The 14,887-nt window shown below is 44.3% G+C and overlaps 2 protein-coding genes and 1 long non-coding RNA gene across 4 annotated transcripts in view; 1 reads left to right on the top strand and 2 right to left on the bottom strand.

The window, feature by feature from the left end:
• RCSD1 (RCSD domain containing 1) overlaps window positions 1–1,444 on the bottom strand; it is a 39,963-nt gene extending 38,519 nt beyond the window's left edge. Inside the window, exon 1 of the mRNA XM_075169692.1 lies at window positions 1,362–1,444. Within this exon, the coding sequence (XP_075025793.1) occupies window positions 1,362–1,379 (18 nt within the window). The 5' untranslated portion in view covers window positions 1,380–1,444. The remainder of the gene's footprint in view (window positions 1–1,361) is intronic.
• Window positions 1,445–1,717: 273 nt separating this feature from the next.
• On the bottom strand, window positions 1,718–7,869 carry LOC142092488 (uncharacterized). Its single transcript, XR_012677102.1, has 3 exons — window positions 7,598–7,869; window positions 5,569–5,940; window positions 1,718–2,278 (listed from the first exon to the last, which is right to left on the bottom strand). It is a non-coding gene; the product is annotated as an uncharacterized LOC142092488 (long non-coding RNA).
• Window positions 7,870–8,208: 339 nt separating this feature from the next.
• On the top strand, window positions 8,209–14,468 carry CREG1 (cellular repressor of E1A stimulated genes 1). 2 transcript variants are annotated; one of them, XM_075169905.1, is made up of 4 exons: window positions 8,215–8,610; window positions 10,679–10,798; window positions 12,100–12,284; window positions 12,855–14,468. In XM_075169905.1, coding segments are annotated over exons 1-4 (582 nt in total). In that variant the 5' UTR covers window positions 8,215–8,334; the 3' UTR covers window positions 12,856–14,468. The 2 variants fall into 2 exon arrangements, with proteins under 2 accessions (XP_075026015.1, XP_075026006.1); XM_075169914.1 differs by lacking the exon at window positions 12,855–14,468 and having other exon boundaries at window positions 8,209–8,610; window positions 12,100–12,285.
• Window positions 14,469–14,887: the final 419 nt, after the last annotated feature.

The raw sequence follows: 14,887 nt of genomic DNA on the forward strand, positions 1-14,887 counted from the left end.
TAGAGTGGTTAGAGGGGCAGAAGAGAAGCAGAGAGTGGGTGATTATTGTGTTTGAACAGAATTTAAGGCTTTGGTGTCCTGGTGCACGGCTGGGACTCCCAGGGGAGACAACAATCACTCCCAGGTGATTCCCCAACGAGAGATCAGGGCTCCACTGCGAAGGGCGCTGCACAAATGTGGGCACAAGCAGAGGGACCCCATGCAAGGTGTCACTGGCTAGCTGTAAAGCAGGACCAGCTCTTTCCACTCTGAACTCACTGGGTGGAGTCTCACACTACCTGGTCAGAAGGTGCAGGATGTTCTTCTCTCCCTTCACAGGGAAGGGCAGACTTGTGCACTGGAAGTGAGATGCTTCCGTGGTGGTAGAAAAATTCAGATGGGAGAAAATAAGCCTCGGGAATGTTTTGCTGTGGTTTCCCTTTCTATTCAGATCGCAGTGTTGTAAACTAGACATCTCGTTCCTGTTTCAGCAACTGTTTGCATATGCTCCTTCTCAAGAATTTCAGTCCCCACCTCTTGAGAGCAGGGTGGTGCAGAGGAATTTGGAAACATTCCCGTTGTCTTCTGCTGGCTCCCCTGCCTTGCATGCAGCTACAAAGTGACACAATGTCACGTCCTCACTTTGGGATGATACCTCGGGGGCAGAAGAGGGTTAAAGCACCTTTTCTGAAAGGGATGCATACTTTTCCTTTGCAGTGTTGTGTCACAAGTCCCTGCTGGCTATGGAGGAAAATACTCCAGAATGTATTTAAATGTGACCATCATGATATCCAGGTTATTGTTAACAATAAATCGTCTCAACATAGTTGTTCTTACAGTATAGTTAACTGTTGCTGTACTGCATGCTGTAGGGCTCCTGTGGTTCTTTAGAAAGTATAGGAATTAGCAGATTTAAATCATGATCTCATTACCTCCCAAGTTCAATATACAATGGCTACTCAGTCCTTAGCCAAAAGAATGATATGCTGAGTTGCTACAATCTGGAGATTGGGCAAGAGGACTAGTTAATCTTCTGTTGCTGAAACACTGGATTAGTTGAAACCCCTCTACTGTAAGCAACCAGAAGATGCTGCAACTATAAATATAAGAAAACAGATTAAGAATCTAAAATAAGTTCCTTCTTGATTGGAAATCGTATTCATTTCTTAAAGTCCAGACAATGGTACGTTGGGAGAGGGGATAGGAACTGAAGTGATGAGAAGCAGGGTGAGGCGGGGAGGGCAGGATGCTTCGGCTGCCCACGCTTTGCCTGCTGTTGGGACAGAAGGAGGATTTCATGCTCGGGGATTTCACTGCGGGCATTGGTCACAAGGGTCATTTTCAAGATGTCTGCCATGTAACAGACCATCAAAATCACATACCTCCAATGGTTGCTTCATGCCGCTCAGGGTCTATTTCAGTATTTTCTTTCTGCTTTCAGGGGTTGTACTCTGCAAAGGAAACCGTTTGCTTAGGTCTACAGAAAAGGAAACTGCTGGGCAGAGATAGTATCACTTTACCCGTACTAATAAAGCAAAGGTAGTTGCAGCTGCCCCACCACAATTCTTCACTCTATTTATTTCTGCTCCCAAGTATCTTGCCACAAGGCAAATCTTTTCTGCCAGCAGAATTCCCAAATGCCATTGCTCTGAGCATGGTACACAGTACTTAGTTTATTAATGCTAAATCTTTCTTCCTGAAGGAGCAAGGAGAGAATGCACAGAAACATGGTGTATGTTTTTCTCCAGACAGGAAGACGTGAGGTGTGGATTTGCTCCGGACTTTCTTGTTTCTGGACTGAAAAACACTAGAAAATCTGAAACAAACAACCCACATGCTTTAACTGCAAGAACCTTGTAACAAACGTTATTAAGGGCGGTTATACTGAGGAACCGGGTGTTTTACATGGTGTGTAGGTGCAAGTATGAATATGAGATATTTTAGAGTATGAGACTTTGCATCTCTGTGTGTATCTCTGTTTACAGACCTTCTGGGATATAGCAGTGTCTATGAGACTAACTTCTTCGTGTATGCAAAAAAAAGTTTCTACATCTGTTCTGCTCAGGAAGAAAAAAATGCAGTCATCACAAGTGCCATTAAAACAGACTCTGGGGGGAAATTTCATTTGAGTGAGAAAATGTTGTGCTTTTGGACCCCTGCATTTTGCAGCTTCCCAGCTATTTCTTTTCAAGACGTGTGAGGCCAAAACAGCAAGTTTGCTTCAGGCCAAATGACCGGTGCTCCTGCTACGGGCAGCATGTGAGGGAGAGGTGCAAGGAAGTCCTTCATCCTGGCATGCCTGCAAAAGAGGTAGCACAATTAGTTCTGCCATGCTCAGAAACACCATGTGTAATATTTGCTGGCCTCTTGCATTTTGGCTATGAAATATGGACAATGGGGCCTCTATAGGGTCCTAGGTCAACAGAAGGGAGATGCGGGGACATGGCAATCCTTTGTTCAGAGAAAGAAAGATTTTGGGGGCATCTGAAACTTTCACACAGATATTTGTGTCCACAGAGCTATCTCATTCGGGTGTGTCTGTATGGGTGCTGAATCTGGGAAGGTATGTTTGCGGATGGGTGGTGTATGGGCTAAGCGTGGAGGGAGCTGTAGGTCCCTGCAAGACAGACTGAATCTCTCTACTTTGTTAAGGCATTTGTTGAGGGTTTAGTAGAGCTCATCTGTCAGTGCCAGTATCTGAGATTGTTTTGTCCACCTATCTGTCTGGATTTGGCTGCTGCTGCTATCCACATCATTTTCTAGAATTCATACTGTTAACCAGCAGCTGTTGCCATGTTGGGCTTTTGACCCCCTGAAAATGGGGTCTCAACCCTTCCTGTTCCCACTCAAGCAACTCAATTCTCAACTGAAAAAAAGGAGGATAAGGTAACCACAGAAAAAAAGCACTTGCATTTCAAAGATCAATCAACTCTAAAAGCCAACATCCTGTTTTGGGTTGGGTTTATACAGCAGCTCCTCCGACAATGGCAAGCTGACAGGAAGCGAACGTGAACAGTGTTTTCTATGGGAAACTCGCTTTTTGAACCCACCATTCTGCTAACTGTGTTCTGAAGTATCTGCTCCCACCGACCCTGCCCTCGCCCCTCAGCATTAAACTAAAACTGCAGACGCTAAGCCTCACCCTCCTCTTCAGGGAGTTATCAGCAGGAAATGAAGTCAGCTGGAACGCTTTGTACCATGGACATTTTTTTCTCTAATTCTGCAGCTGCAGCGAAGCATGTCTGAGAGCACACACGCACACATGTGCTCACATGCCAGCGCCCGTGCATACACACAGACTGGTGTGCCAGGCACTGTGCACCCCTGGGAATTGATGTCAATGGGAAAGCCCCATCACCAAAGATGCTTGAATTAAATGAAAGGCCACGGTTATAAGTGATTCTCACTAAGCTGTGTTGGACAGGGAGCGCGAGACTTTGCGTGTTGCACTGTGGCCACATAAAAAAGTAGGTGATAGAGACTAATTGAAAGGTCGAATCATTTCACGTGTTCCTGACTGACATCCTGAGCCTGAGTGCTAACATCATGGTTCAGATTAATCAGGCTTCTTAACTTCCAGGCTCTGGGCAAAAGCCTGTCCCTAATCGGAGTAAAGTTAGGAAAATGCTGTACAGTATAGGGACCATTTCACCTGCGATGCTTTGCCTGAGTGGCTCTGTTCTTAGTAACACGATCACACTGAGGTAGACCACCCTCATTTCGTACCAGGCAACCTGGGGCTGGTGGGTGGTGTACAGATAGCTAGTGTCATCTCTTGCAGCACTTGAATTTCTTTGGAGAGCTCTGCTGATCTGCCTGACTTCAGAGTACAAACTGGGTTACTAAGAGGCATGGCTGCATCCCATTATTTTGATACAGTGATGGGACAAATATTATCAGTGTCAGCCACTGCCAGCCTATTTCTAGACTGAACAATTCCTCTCCCAGTTACTAGTTTGAATACACAACAAGGCTTAATATAAACAAAAAGTTACAATCAGAACATGGTGCTGACACAATCCCTGGTATCCGTGCTCGATACAAACATGTTTTTGATTACGTTGTTCTCAGGCCAGTCCTACTGTCCATCTTTCGATGTCCTAAAAAGCAGTGCCACAGCTGGCCCTCGCAACAGCTTCCTCCGCATGCAGCCCAAGCTCCGACTAAACAGCAAGGTTTTCTGACTGAAAACTGAACAACATTCCTGGTCCCTAACAGGTTTTGCACAGAGGAAGCTTAAATTGCCACTGCCTGTGTGGTGGCTGTTAAAAAGGTAAAAAGACTTTTAGCTGAATGCTAGGCCAGCGCTATATTCATTTTACCTATCTTTTAAAAAACACACAGATGAAAGGGGCAGAAGCTAAATTCCCAAGCAAGTTAATTTGGGAGCTTTGAGGACGAGAACAAATAAATGCATTATGCACAAGCACGCAACACCTTTTTATGTTCAGCAAATGTGTGCCATTTCATAATAGTAGTAGCACTGCATTGTTCAGCAGGGATATCTCCTCAGGAGGATATCTAACCAACATTTTTAGAAACAATTTGCATGGTGGGTCTCATGTGGCACCAAGCATTGGCACTTCAAAGCACTGAGTACTTTAGCTTTTGCCAGAGCTGACTCACAGGTCAGTCGCTTCTGTCAAACGCAGCGGCAAGTGACCTTAATCACTCTGGCACTCTGGCTGTCATTTGGATGCAGAGAGCTGGCCTGGCTCAGAAATCAAGTGCTACACACAGCGAGACTGCACAGCCCGCAAGTGTTATCTGGACAAAGAAAGGTTTCTGTTCATGGACAGACTGCATGATCTAGACAGGAAGCCTGGCCCAGCGTGTAGCTACACAGTGTGTCTGAAGAGAAACCTTGCCCAGCCCATCCAGCCACCATGCTAGCTAAAGAGAGAGCTGGCTCAGGGCAAAACCAGCTATGAAGAGGGCAGACAGAGCATGATGATACACTAGCCAGGATGGAGACCTTGCCCACTTTCTGGCTAAAATACACCTTCTCCGGAGACATAGCCCCCAGATTCAGCCTGCGGCCCATTGCATGTAAACCACACTGAAATTAAGATTGTTCCATGAACTGGCCAACCCCTGAAGGGAGTAATCTGGCTCAATCTATGGTGAGATATTACTATTTACCGTTTTTGTGATGTAAATAAGAACACAAGTTGAAAAGGAGAACTAGTCGCTAGCAATACTTTCTTGACCTTGTTATGCAAGGATGCTCGGAGCCCCTAGATATATTGCACCACACAGAGAGAATCCTTCTCCTTTCTCTGAGCTCCAGCTGAGGAAGTGAGAGAGCCTGGAGACTTACTTCTGATAACACATCCTTTCAGAGCAAGCTGAAAGAGTTAAAGGCCTTATCCCTCACTGTACAGGTTCACCTCACGCTAGCCATCCAAGAGAGAGGGGACCAAAACAAGCCACCTTCGTTCAGTGCAATGCGCAAGACAGTCTATACACCCATGTGCACTGCCCACTGCAGAGAGTACTCAGCCTAATAAATCCTGTTCTCCGTAGCGGAGAGCCAATGCTATTTGCTTCCATAAATCCTGTTGAGCACAGAATTCCCACCAGACTCACCAGCCCAAATCCTGCAGGCGGGCTGGGGTTGGGCAGCAGCACCCCTTGGCGGCTGTGGACCGGGATGGCTGCGGACATGCCGCAAGGCTGGAGGGGCAGGGGGAGGTGAGGAAAACTTGGCAGACTTTGTTTGGATGGATCGTTTTCTCTTGGCCCCTGAGATCCCACTGTACGGTCCCAGTGGTGGCAGGGGGAGTGCGGGATGATCTTCCACGCACTCTGAGAGGTTGACTTTGCCTCTCCTGCCGCAGGGGCTGTGCGGCTCCAGCAACGCTCACCCTTCCTGGCGAAGGAGGGACGGGCACATTCGGCAAATACATACCTCTAAACTCCAGAACATAAAAGCTTTCCCCCTTTCTGCATTTTCTTTTTCTGAAACAAAATAAAAGAAAAAAGAATTGCTAGCTCTGCTTCCCACATCCCCTTTATCTTCTTTCCTTTCTATCCTTTTTTTTTTTGCTGTGGCACATGTTGTTACTTCCACATACTCTCCATGACATTCCTTCTTTCCTGTGCTGACCCCACCAACCACCTCCTGTCTGCTCGCTGTCACGCTCTCCTGCTCCCCAGTAAAATCATTCACACACTCATCCCCCCCACCTCCCTCTACCAAACGTCCCTTTGACTGCATCAAGTGAATACTGACACCCCCCCTAGGCCCTCAGAGGGCAGGACTGCTTGAAAATGGAGAGAAACAAGCAGTTTCTGTATATGCACAGACATGTTGGTGGGGAGAGAAAAGAGGAAGCTATAATGTCTCTGTTTTAGCTAGAAAAATCTCTCACGGTTTTTTGCATTTTGTCTTCCTCATCCCCCTCTTTCCTAAGCCGTTTCCTCTAGGCCATTTTCGTCCCTTTCTTCCATACTCTTCACTCCTGCAGAATGGCTGCTGTCTTTTTCCCTTCAACACATTCCACACCTGCCTCTCATCTAAATAAGTTGTATAATCCTACATACATAAATACAACCTTTCGCATGGTCTTTTCTCTCACACCTCACTCCTTTTCTTGCCACTTTTCTCACCACTTTTCTCCTTAGCACTCTGCCCTGAAATATCACTTGTCCTGTACCACAAACAAAGCTGCTTGTATTGCTTTGTTGCAGGAGCCGTGGCTACTCACCAGCTCAGCTACCCGAGCTTAGTGGCTGTACATTAGGGGTCCAGAGAAGCCTTTTCTTTTTTGCTTTTAAGTTATAACAAAACACAGGTTTCTCCTGAGCATCGCCAGGAGAGGGCAGCAGCAGAAGGCTCCCTGTGTGGGTGCCCCGGAGGGAAAGCCAGGCTCTCTGCCCATGCTCTGCAGGCAAGGGGAATACCGGAGGAAAAATTATTTTGTTCTGCCTGTACACAACAGGGCAGTACAGGAATGATAGGGAATGGATGTGTGGTGTGTTTTCCTTCCTGAGTTCAGCCCAACAAAATGATTCGTCTGACCTGCTATGAGCTGTGGGTGCTGTGGGACGCCTGGGGGCCCATGGTAGTCACATAAAGTTAGTTTGGGTTTCTCTGTGCTGCTACATTGCTATATAGGTAGCGTAGACATACTTGGTAAGATTGAAGTGGAAAAATGGAAATCTCCCATCTTTTAGGAAAGGTTAAATCAAGTCTCAGTATTACTCCACTTAAAAACATTTTATACAAATCTTTATAAGCACAAATCTTTATGAGCACAAGGTGATGGATGCACCTCAGTCTGAAGTGCACCTCACTCTCTATTTCCGTAATGCACTGAGGGCCAGGAGCTTGTTCAACCAGCAAAACCAAGTCTTGCAGAAGAGATGGTTTTGACATATGTCCTGCAAGTGGTAAGACTTGAGCTATGCTTAGTGGCAAATGATCTTATGAGCTTTACAGTCCAGAACAGTTTCAGAGAGACCCTGCTTGTTGTGATTAAGCGACAAGCTTTTCCTCAGGGAAAGTGGGACACAAACACTTGTCGTGACACAGAACCAGCTTTTGAAATTGATTTAGCAGCAGCCACGGGTGTGGGGCCAAGAGTGCCACAACCACCCTGTGGATCTGACTGACCTCTCTGGCCAGACGAACCAAGGGCAGTGCCAGCGGACAGCTGCTGGGCACCGTGCTGACGCTATGACCCATGCCTGGTCACTCAGACCTCGCAAAACAGATTGGCTCCAAGCCAGCGGGTGCCAGAAGGTGGGCAGAGCCACTCTGTGGGACCGGCTCTGCTTCAGCTGCCCGTGGGCCGCCTCGTGCGACGCCAGAAGCCGCAGCCGCTAGATGCGGCCTTGTCCTCTCAGCGCCCCCCGCAGCCCAACGGCCCGGCCACGAGCGCGGCAATTCCCTGGCCGCTACTGCGCCTGCGCGCGCCTCTACCCTCCCCCCCATACACGTCACAGGCGCCGACCGCCCGCGAAACATGATTGGCAGAGAGTTCTGAAGAGGTCTTTCATTGGCTGCTGGGCTATCGGTGGCTCCGCCCCCTTTCCCTCCCCTCCCGACGGCGAGGCAACGCTGTCAGAGATGTTTACAACTGACGAAGCCGTGGGGATTGTCCCCGCCTCCCAGCAGCCCTCATTGGCTGAAGAGAGCGGACATCGCGAGTCCATTGGGTGACAGCGGACAGGCTAATTTCCCAGTCGCAATGTTGTCCCCGGCGTGCCCTCATTGGTGAAGGAGGGCAGGCAGTGTTGTTCCGATTGGTGGAGAGCAGAAGGACCCGCCCCTCTCCGCGCGGGGCAGGGGCCGTGTGGAACGGTGGTTGCGGCGCCGGACAGTCGGTGGCGGTTGGTGGCCGGTGCGGGATGGCTGGCTTACTGCTCCTGTGCGCGGCGGCTGTGCTGCTGCTGGCGCCCGGCGGGACCATCCCGCCGCCGGAGGATGCGGCGCGCATGGCGCGCTTCGTGCTGCACAACTGCGACTGGGGGGCGCTGGCCACGCTCTCCGCGCAGGAGGGGCTGCGCGGCCAGCCGTTCGCCAACATCTTCTCCCTCAGCGACGGGCCCCCCGGGCCGTCCAGCGGCAGCGGCGTCCCCTACCTTTACCTGACCGACATGGAGATCTCCGTGCAGGACCTGGAGGTGAGCGGGAGCAGCCGGGCCCGCGGGCAGCGCCGTCTCGGGCAAGGGCCAGGCGGGGTTTTGCCCCCTCAGCCGGCGCCCGGGGGAAAGGGGGGTGTCCCTGTGAAATCAGCCCCGACACCCGTGTGTGCAAACTGCAAATATGAGTGGTGACCCCCGTAAAGGAGACTTAAAACTTAGAAGCATGCGGGTTACTAATGCAATGTCGTATTTTTCTTGGTAGCAAGTGGCGGTTGGAATTTCTTTTGTAGGAGTCAGGGTTTACACCAGCGGTTTCTGAAGGCAGCGTAATGGTGCTTGACTGCCCGTTCCATGGATGGCGCCGCATTTGTGAGCCCTGGGCACAGTTGTTAGTCCTTGAACATTTAAACATGAAGTGGTGCTGTCTGTGTTGATACTCAGTAGTCCTCCTAAGAAGTTCCTGCTGACCATGGTCTGAAAAATTGGGAAGCAGCACTCTGGTAGAGGAAGTGGCTGAAGCTTCCAGAAGCACTGAGTAGAGAAATGAGGGGCCACAGAATATTTAAACAGGTGGAACGTCACAAAAACTATCAAAAGGACTGGAAATTGGTGGTGTGGGATTTGAGCAAAGAGGGCTCCTCCACAGGCTACTGAAGGAATAGTAATTAAATCTCTGGAGCTTACCATAAAGGCAAGTGCACAAAGGAAGGCAGCAGACTGGCATGCTGAGGCTCTGAGTGTGTGTAATTGGCCTTGTCTCAGCTCCCCTGCTTGGCTGTGGTCAAGAGAGTGTAGGCTCAAAAGTTAGGGAAATAGTGATTGTATGTATTCTTTATTAAAGGGAAGCTTTTTGTTCTAGTACTAGTACAGTATTAGTAAAATAAACAAACAGAAAACAAATAATACAGATTTTTCAGACTTTGTTTTACCGTAAACCTTTCTTGTTTGTGCCCTGTCAAGTTTTAGTTTGTTACATTAAAATAGCTTAATTATGTATGTAAGTGCTGTAGAAAGCGTAATTTATCTTGTACAGTATCTCATTTTCCAACCCACCTACGTCCTTTTGTTTTGAGAATAACATAAAAATCGTGGTATAAACTGTTAATGAATGTTTTCCTTCAGAAGGCTCTCCAACAGGTCCTTATTCCGCTGTTATAGGGCAGAAACGTTTGACTGTGACAGTCACGTGTAAGGGAGAGGCTCGGTGGGAGATGGTGCTGAATAATCATGAGTCAGCAGTTTTTGTAGTTGAGTAATTTCCTACCAGTGCTGTGAGTCAGGTGGTGGCTCCTGTTTTGTCAGTTCAGTGGTACTCTGCATAGCGCTTAAGTGACTTTTGGGAGTTTCTTTTTGAGATGAGCTCTTTTAATGAGATTTCCCAAAGCACATAAGCTTCCTTTGCTGGGAGAAAATGAACTTTAGCATGAGATGTTCTGCAGTAGGCAGTCCTGTTTTGCACCAATACTTTTCGAGCTGTGTTTGCCAAATTAGTTTTAGGAAAACAATCAGATACAGATTCTTTAATTCTTCGAGTTAAGTGTCTTACTTAAATACTAAGGATTTTTTAAACCTAACTTTTAAAGTTCGTTTTAAACTTCAAAAGAGCTGACCAGTTTGGGGGCATCTGGGAGGCTTGTTTTGGTGTGGGGGGGTGTGTTTTTGTTTTAACTAATGTCATCGACAGTTATGGAACTCAGTTGGTTACCTTTCAGTAACCCTTTGTCCTTCCATCAGAATTAACTTAATGATGTTCACTGTACGTCCCTGACTTCTGTACTGTCCTGTATATACGTAAATTGGAATATATCATTATTTGAATGTGAAATAGCTAGACTGTATATTGAATTCAGAATTTTAAGGAGTGCTGTTTTGTGAGGTTTGCATTTTATGCTGACAAACTTCAGCACACTTTTAAACTGGGCTTTCTTTCAGATTCGGAGCTCATCTCAGTAGGCTTTCAGATATAGTTAGGAAAAGGTGATGACAGCTTTGTTCTTTTTACCAGTAATACTGAGCTGAATAAAGTACCAAAAGCTGAAAATATGGTGGGTATGACATTTTTCTCAGAAACGTGTGTAAACCTTCTATCTTACTACTTGCATTTCAGATCAATTCAAATGCCTCCTTAACTGTGTCTTTGGCACAGACTCCTTACTGCAAGAAGCACAGATACGATCCCCAGAATCCCCTCTGTGCCCACATAATCTTCTGTGGGAGCATTGTAAAGGTAAGCAGCTGAAAGTTGACAATGGACAAGATTGCGTGCATCAAATAGTTTTGTTTAGTGGATGGAGAAGAGAAAGGTTAGAATTTCTCTGTGAAAGTATACGAAGAGATGTTACGTGCTGTGATACCAGAAGGCTAGCTCATAGTTTGTGTGAGGAAAATGAAGTTACCACTTGATATCTGCAGGAGCTGTGTTGGCATGTCTTTAGCAAGGAATTTGGGAGGACAATACTGTAATGAAGGAAATCTCCCTCATTCCTCTAGACCTGTTTTGAAACCAAGACAGCTAAGACAATTCTCTTGTGGATGAAGTATGAAGGTTTTTCCATCTCTTTTGCTCAGTTAAATTCTTTGGTCCATGCAGAGTGACATATGCGCTTCTGAAATTTTATTGAAGTAAATATTAACCTGAACTATAAAGTTACAGATGTTAGAGACAGAAAAAGTGCATTGTATTATCTGGTGGAGTTGTTGCCAGGGCAGTATTCTTTTGTGCACCAGTGCTTTGGTGTCCCATAGAAGGAATTTAGAACTGCACATGTTAATCATTGAAGATCTTAATCCCATTATTGAGGATAATGATTGAGGATGAGGACTAATCATCATTACTGTCTTTTATATGATAGTCTAAATTCTTATTTGGTGTTTTCACTCCTCAGGTATTTGTACAGTACACTCCAGCAAGCCTTTAATTGCTGTCATGGGTTTCTCATCAATAATGGGATTGTTTATTTTAATTAGTTCCTCTTGTACCATACCCAGAGCTCTATCTTGTTGATTTAACCTTTTAAACACTTGCACATTGTATATTAAGTGCTGTCATACATTTCAGCTTCCCTTCTCTTGTAGATTCTGTTATATCATCCTATTTGCGTATGTGTGGTTTTGCATGCATCTGAACACAGTTGGATCTGTTTGTGTCTGTTTGAGTGAGCAGGTGCAGGGGAGGTAAAATTACACCTACAACATTGCATTGTAATAATTCAGCAAGAATCCATACTTCTCTGTTTTGTGATTTGTTGAAAGATTTATTCTTATGTTGATGAAGTACTTTCTTGGTCATGCTTACTAAAAGCACCCTTTTGATTTAATATTAAAAGCGACTACCTTGGAGTTTTTTTCTGTCTCATATGCAGTTGTACACCACACTGAAGATGAGTGGACTCTGCCACAGTAATGAGTCCTTTGGGACAAGACGTGGCTAAACTGAAAAGAGCATACTGCAGTCAGCAGGTTTTTTTAGCTAAAATTTGTCTTCACATGATTGTATCTTACTGTAATATTTTGCTGGTTATTGTTTAGGTGAATGATTCAGAAGCGGACTTAGCAAAAAAAGCATTATTCAGTCGCCACCCTGAAATGGAAAGTTGGCCTAAGGATCATAATTGGTTCTTTGCCAAATTCAACATCACCAACATTTGGGTCCTGGACTACTTTGGTGGATTGAAAATTGTGACACCAGAAGAATATTACAGCGTCAAGCCTTAGTAAGTACTGAAGTTTTGCATGCTTAACTCATTACATTTAGAACTTGTAAAACTTCTCCTTATTAGTAACAGTGTATAGTAACTGTCTGTTTTTTATACACATTTATGTCTTTTCCCTAAGTAGTCTACTGGATGCAATGTCTGAAATCATACGATATGTTTGAATAGGGGAGCCACCTACTTAACAATATCAAGTATACTATCTAGAACTATTGTGGTTAACTGCACTTGTATCTCAGCTTAAATACAGTTTCTTGGGAGGAAGGACTCCTATAGAGTGGGCACAGTCACTGTCCTCTGAATTAATTACAAGACAGATGATGTTTTGGTCTAATAGTTAAAAGTAGTGAGACTATTCAGCATTTATGAAGTTGTATTAATGGGATTGCAGCAATATGGCTTAATGTTTTCAAAACAAAATTGCTTTTGAATCTATCACTACGATATTGTAGGATAGAGAAATTGTATTCTATTATCTACATAAAACTAAGTCTCCAAAACTTTCAAATACATTTTCAGTGCAGTCAACACTTACGTGTTCAATTTCACTCTTGTTCTTACTCCTTGTAGGTGGAAGATGATCCTTGGTGATGCTGATATACAAATGAATTACTTTGGCTGTTTCATGAAAGATTTATTTTTTTTCTACGTATTGTAGAGCTGAATTAATAATGCAAAAAATCAAACACGTTGCATTGTTAATGAGCTTGTATAACCCTTCTGAACCACATGTAAATTCTCACTGACTAGCACAGTTTGAATCATGTCATACTCAAAAATCTTTGTGCATAAGCCATAACTAAATTTTATTCGTTGGACATGATTCTGGAAAGATGTCTGTCTGTTGACGGTCTGCATTCAGAAAGGCTATGTTTACTGGAAACTAAAGGATTAGCCCAATTCTAAATCTTTCAATGCCTTAGTTAAATAATATCTGTTTGTGAGCACTCTCCAATTTTATTTTATTTTTAATACCAGTTTAGTTTAGATCTTTATGGCAAAGTACTACAGGATGGCTCAGCTGACTGTGGAATGGAAAGCATTGCTTGTATTACAATGGCAAATGATAACGCTGAGTTCCCAAATTCTGTTAAGAATTTTCTTTGCACGCTAATACACTCACTCGTTTGAGCCATTTTTCTATTTTGCTACCTATATTGAACGTGCTATAAAATATGATTGTGTTTATGCAAACTGTACGTATACCTCATGATAAGTTCTTGGTAACTCTTAAGTGGTTATATGCCCTGACTCTTTAAAAGAAGGAGGGTGGTAATACCTAAAGTATCTGATTTTAGTATGAGAAGAGTTGTGGCTTGTAAATTCAATGAGAATGTTGTAAAGGGTAAATGTTTTCCGATTAGGATTCTGAAATCTTCAGCTTTGTTAGTCTGATCAAATGGCAATGTAACAGCTTTTATTACCCTCAACAGTAGAACTGAGCAGATTTTTGGTTTTGGAAGCCTTACACAGTGATTTTGGGTTAGTAACCCAGAAGTCAGAAAGAAGCAATACAGTATGACACAGATGATTCATGGCTTGTAGAGAATGAAAATTAATGAAAGGTGTGCATAATTAATTCTCTGTTAAAATAAGCCGCACACAGCCACAAAAAATAAATTAACACCTTTTTACATCCTCTCTCATCTCCCATGTGCTAAGTTCATAAATATCCAAAAGGGATTACCTAGTTGACAGAGTAAAGAATGTGAGAATTTAGACTTCTTAGAGGCAGATCCATATATAGAACAGTGGAATTCATCATATCAAATAATTTCTATATCTTAACGTCATTATTATATTACTGCTTTTCTCAAATACTGGAATGATTTGTGAAAGTATTTTTGATGTAACTTACTAAGTTTTCCTTCTCTGCAAGGGGGAAAAAGGGTACTTGTTGCTGTATCAAACCCATTCTGTTCTACTATTTGAAAATTAATTTAGGATCAAAAAAACTTACGGTATAGAAACAATTTAAGTTGAACAGATAACACTGGCATTAAACATGAAATTGGAAAATATTTTTATATAAGGCATAACAATTGTGGAAACTCAAATGATCCTCTGGTATGGACTTGATCCTTTCCATGGAGACACCTGAATGCATTACATGTCACTCCATAACTTCTCATGTGTGAGACTGATGCTGCTGGGCTTTTGTTAAAATTAAAGTATTTTTTGACATGTGGTGTCGAGTATTATTTATTGCATGTTCAAGAATACTTCTCTCCCTCATGCTGTCTTTCACACAAGCACCCTCTCTTCAGAGTTCTTGTTTCATTGTCACTTTGGAGTCTTTCATGCTTGCTAGAATAACTGGTGAAACACCCCTATTACACCTGGCTTTCCTTCCTTGGATGAAAAAAGCATCTTCGCGTTTCACTTTCTTTTCTAGATCTAATACTATGAAATAAAACATTAAATAATAACAGTGGGGTTTATGAAAATGAATACAAGGAAGCCTTATTTGATTATTTCTTCCCGCTAGCGCTTCTATATTTCTAAATGACTGTAGCATTGGCAGGCAGGTGTTCAGCCATCTCCAGGAAAGCAGGGCTCCATCATGCGTAACGGTTACTTGGGAAGACAAACGCCATCACTCC

Source organism: Calonectris borealis, chromosome 1, assembly GCF_964195595.1.
Source record: "Calonectris borealis chromosome 1, bCalBor7.hap1.2, whole genome shotgun sequence".
Lineage (NCBI taxonomy): Eukaryota > Metazoa > Chordata > Aves > Procellariiformes > Procellariidae > Calonectris > Calonectris borealis.